This window comes from Physeter macrocephalus, chromosome 11, assembly GCF_002837175.3.
Source record: "Physeter macrocephalus isolate SW-GA chromosome 11, ASM283717v5, whole genome shotgun sequence".
NCBI lineage: Eukaryota > Metazoa > Chordata > Mammalia > Artiodactyla > Physeteridae > Physeter > Physeter macrocephalus.
Genome location: NC_041224.1, coordinates 169,776,681 through 169,780,960, shown reverse-complemented (window position 1 = coordinate 169,780,960; position 4,280 = coordinate 169,776,681). Strand labels below are relative to the sequence as shown.

General features: G+C 38.9%; 1 protein-coding gene across 2 annotated transcripts in view; it reads right to left on the bottom strand.

Annotated features, from left to right (window-relative positions):
* The window catches only part of LOC114487222 (uncharacterized), a 30,113-nt gene that overhangs the window by 20,412 nt on the left and 5,421 nt on the right, over positions 1-4,280 (bottom strand). The window contains exon 2 of one of the 2 annotated variants that reach the window (XM_028496332.2): positions 924-1,613. The exons of the other annotated variant lie outside the window; for it this stretch is intronic. Coding sequence (XP_028352133.1) covers positions 1,104-1,613 — 510 coding nt within the window. The 3' untranslated portion in view covers positions 924-1,103. Of the gene's footprint in view, positions 1-923; positions 1,614-4,280 lie in introns of those variants that run through there. 2 annotated transcript variants of the gene reach the window in all.

The following is a 4,280-nucleotide window of genomic DNA, read 5'->3' as shown; positions in this document are numbered from 1 at the left end:
GAGAAAATATTTGCAAATCATATATCTGCTAAGAGAATTGTATTTAGAATATATAAAGAATAATCACAACTCAATTATTAAAAGGAAAAATAACCCAATTTTAAAACAGGCAAAGGATCTGAATTCTCCTAAGAAGATAAACAGATGGTCAATAAGCACATGAAAAGCTGCTCAACATCCTTAGCCACTTCACATACACTAGGATGGCTAAAATTAAAAAGACAGATAATAACAAGTGTTGGCAAGGATGCAGAGAAATTAGAACCCTCATACATTGTTGGTGAGAATGTAAAATGGTTCGGCTGTTTTGAAAAAGAGTTTGACAATTCCTCAAAAGGTTAAATATAGAGTTACCATATGCGCCTGCAATTCCACTCCTACATATATACCTAAGCAAAACGAAAATTATGTCCACGCAAAAATGTGCACACAAACGAACATAGCAGCATCGTTCACAATAGCTAAGAAGTGGGAACACAACTGATGAGTGGATGAATAAAATGTGGTCTCCACACAATGGAACATTATTCAACCATAAAACTGAATGAAGTACTGATACATGCTACACTGTGGAGGAACCCTGACAACATTATGCTAAGTCAAAGAAGCAGGTTATAAAAGACCATATATTGTATGTTTTCATTTATATGAAATGGCCAGAATAAAATCTATAGAGACAGAAAATGGATTAGTATTTTCCAGGGCTGGCAGGGGGAGGGGCTGGGAGTGACTGCTAATGGGTCCAAGGTTTGTTTTGGGGGTGACATGTTCTAAAATTGATTGCTGTGGTGGTTGCGTAACTCTGTCAATATATTAACTATTGAATTGTACACTTTAAACTGAGACTCTGTGCTATGTGATTTATATCTTAAACTTTTAAAAAAGGATCACACATTCCAACACACTACACAGACATTATAGGGGAGTAGGTGTCCTCAGTATGACAATTCCATTCAATGACTGTTCCTTTATTCAAAAAATACAGCATGCCAGCCATGTGCCAGATGATGGGGCGGGGGGGATGTTGAAGTGACCAAGACACAGTCCTGGCCTTTCTGGGACTCATAGCCTGTTCAGAGAAGCAAATACATACCCAAATGCCTCTAACAGGAGAGGGATTGTGGATACCTGTTATAGTAAAAACACAAAGTGTAAGAAAAACTGACAAAGAAGTGAGTTGGAAATCCCAACTGCTCCTTCCTCTTGGGGAAGAAGATGAGCCTGGTGAAGAGGGAGGTGTAGTTCATCAGGGGTTTCCCTTCTCCTTCCTTTGGGGGCTCTCCAAAGACATCCACATTGCATGGGTGGGAGAAATGATGAGTGCCGGTGGAGCCGTGGGCAGCTGGGTGTCCGGGGGATGTGTGGAGGACTAAGGCATGGCCTGTAGTGCCAGGGACTCCACAGCCCACCAGGCGGGGACGCAGTGAGAAGTGGGCGCACTGAGCAGATGCTCTGCAGAAGGGAGCAGGTGACAGATGCTGGTTTGAGTGCTCAGGATGGTAAGTGCTGCAGGGGTAACTTGTCCTGCTTCCACTCTTTCCAGATTCTTCTCCGTAAGCCCCCTGTGTGGGCAGATGCCTCCTGGGCTCGTTCACATGGACCTGCACACAGGGCTGTGTGGAAGTTGATGGTTTAAATTGGGGTTAGGGATAAGATGACAGACCCACAGCCCAGTCCCTGAGAGCAGGGGAGAGAGGCCTGTCTGTGGGGTGCCAGATTCTGCCCCCGCCTTCTGGAGGCCTTTCCCTCCTCTTCCTCCTCTATGTACTTAAGCCATTCCCATTGCTTGCTCAAACTCTGCTTCCAAGAAAGGACCTGATCTCTGGGCCCCCAGTATGCATCAGCGCCTCCCCATGTTGGATGAAGTCTCACTAGAGGGGCCCCTCAGCCGCTCAGGGGTGGCATCCCCCAGAGGCTTGGGCTCAGGAGCCCATTCTAATGCACTCAGAGCTGCAAGGGCCCATTCCACTGGAATTTGTTACTCCCATCAAAGGCATAAATATTAACAGCTGTGCTGGGGCAGCGGAGTGTTATTTTAATCTATATCTTTCCTTGTAAAAAGAAAACCCACCTCTGAAGCAAAAGCAGTTCAAAGAGGAAAGTTCATAGCAATACAGGCCTTCCTCAAGAAACAATAAAAATCTCAAATTAACAACCTAACCTATCACCTAAAAGAATTAGAAAAAGAAGAACAAACAAAACCTAAAGTCAGCAAAAGGAAAGAAATAATAAAGATCAGAGGAGAAATAAATAAAAATAGAGATTAAAAAAATAGAAAAGATCAATAAAACCAAGAGCTGGTTTTTATTGCTTTTTTTTTAAAAATATAAACAAAATCAACAAACCTCTAGCCAGGCTCATCAAGAAGAAAAGAGAGAGGATCCAAATAAACAAAATAAGATATGACAGAGGGGAAATAACAACTGATACCAGAGAAATACAAAAAATCATAAGAGAATACTATGAAATGTTATATGCCAACAAATTGGACAACCTAAAAGAAATGGACAAGTTTCCAGAAACATACAGTCTGCCAAGACTGAGTCAAGAAGAAATAGATAATTTGAACAGACTGATCACTACAAGTGAAGTAGAATCTGTAATTTAAAAAACTCCCTGCAAACAAAAGTCCAGGACCAGATGGCTTCACTGGGGAATTCTACAAAACATACTACAAAGAACTTATACCTATCCTTGTCAAACTATTCCAAATTTTTTCTATGAGGCCACTATTACTCTGATATCAAAACCAGACAAAGACACTACAAAAAAGAAAATTACAGGCCAATATATTTGATGAACATAGGAGCAAAAATCCTTGACAAATATTAGCAACCCGAATCCAACGATACATAAAAAGGATCATATACCATGATCAAGGTGCATTCATTCCAGGGTCCCAAGGATGGTTCAACATACACAAATCAATCAATGTGATACACCCCATTAACAAAAGGAAAGAGAAAAACCACAATGATCAATCATCTCAATAGATGCATAAAAAACATTTGACAAAATCCAACATCCATTCATGATAAAAATTCTCACCAAAGTGAGTACAGAGAGAACACATCTCAACATTTACAACAAACCCACAGCCAGCATAATATTCAACAGTGAAAAGCTGAAAGCCTGTCCACTAAATTCAGGAACAAGACAAGGATGCCCACTCTTACCGCTTCTATTCCACATAGTATTGGAAGTCTTAGCCCCAGCAATCAGACAAGAGAAAGAAATAAAAGGTATCCAAACTGGAAGGGAAGAGGTAAAACTGTCACTGTTTGCAGATGACATGATACTCTATATAGAAAACCCTAAAGTCTACACACAAAAACTATTAGAACTAATAAATGAATTTAGCAAGGTAGCAGGGTGCAAGATTAATATACAGAAATCTGTTGTTTCCTTACACTAATAATGAAATATCAGAAAGTAAAAAAAAAAAAAAAAAAAAAAAAAAAACCATTTAAAATTACATCAAGAAAATAAACACCTAGGAATAAACTTAACCAAGGAGGTAAAAGACCTAAATGCTGAAAACTAGAAAACATTGATACAGGAAAATGAAGATGATTCAAAGAAATGGAAAGATATCTTGTGCTTTTGGATTGGAAGAATTAATATTATTTAAATGGCCATACTACCCAAAGCAATCTATAGATTTAATGCAATCCCTATCAAATTACCAGTGGCATTTTTTACAGAACTAGAACAAAAAAAATCTTAAAATTTGTATGGAGACACAAAAGACCCCAAATAGCCAAAGCAGGCTTGAGGGAAAAAAATGGAGCTGGAGGAATCAGACTCCCTGACTTCAGACTACACTACAAAGCTACAGTAATCAAGACAATATGGTACTGGCACAAAAACGAAATATAAATCAATGGAACAGGATAGAAAGCCCAGAAATAAATCCATGCACCTATGGTCAATTAACAACAAAGAAGGCAAGAATATACAATGGAGAAAAGACAATCCCTTCTAGTGGTGTTGAAAAAGCTGGACAGCTACATGTAAATTAATTAGAACATTCCCTCACAACATATACAAAAAGGAACACAAAATGGTTTAAAGACCTAAATGTAAGACATGACACCATAAAATTCCTAGAAGAGAACATGGGTGAACATTCTGAGACATAAATTGTAGAAATATTTTCTTAGATCTGTCTCTCACAGCAAAAGAAATAAGAGCAAAAATAAACAAATGGGACCTAATCAAACTTACAAGCTTTTGCACAGCAGAGGAAACCATCAACAAAACAAAAAACAACCTACAGA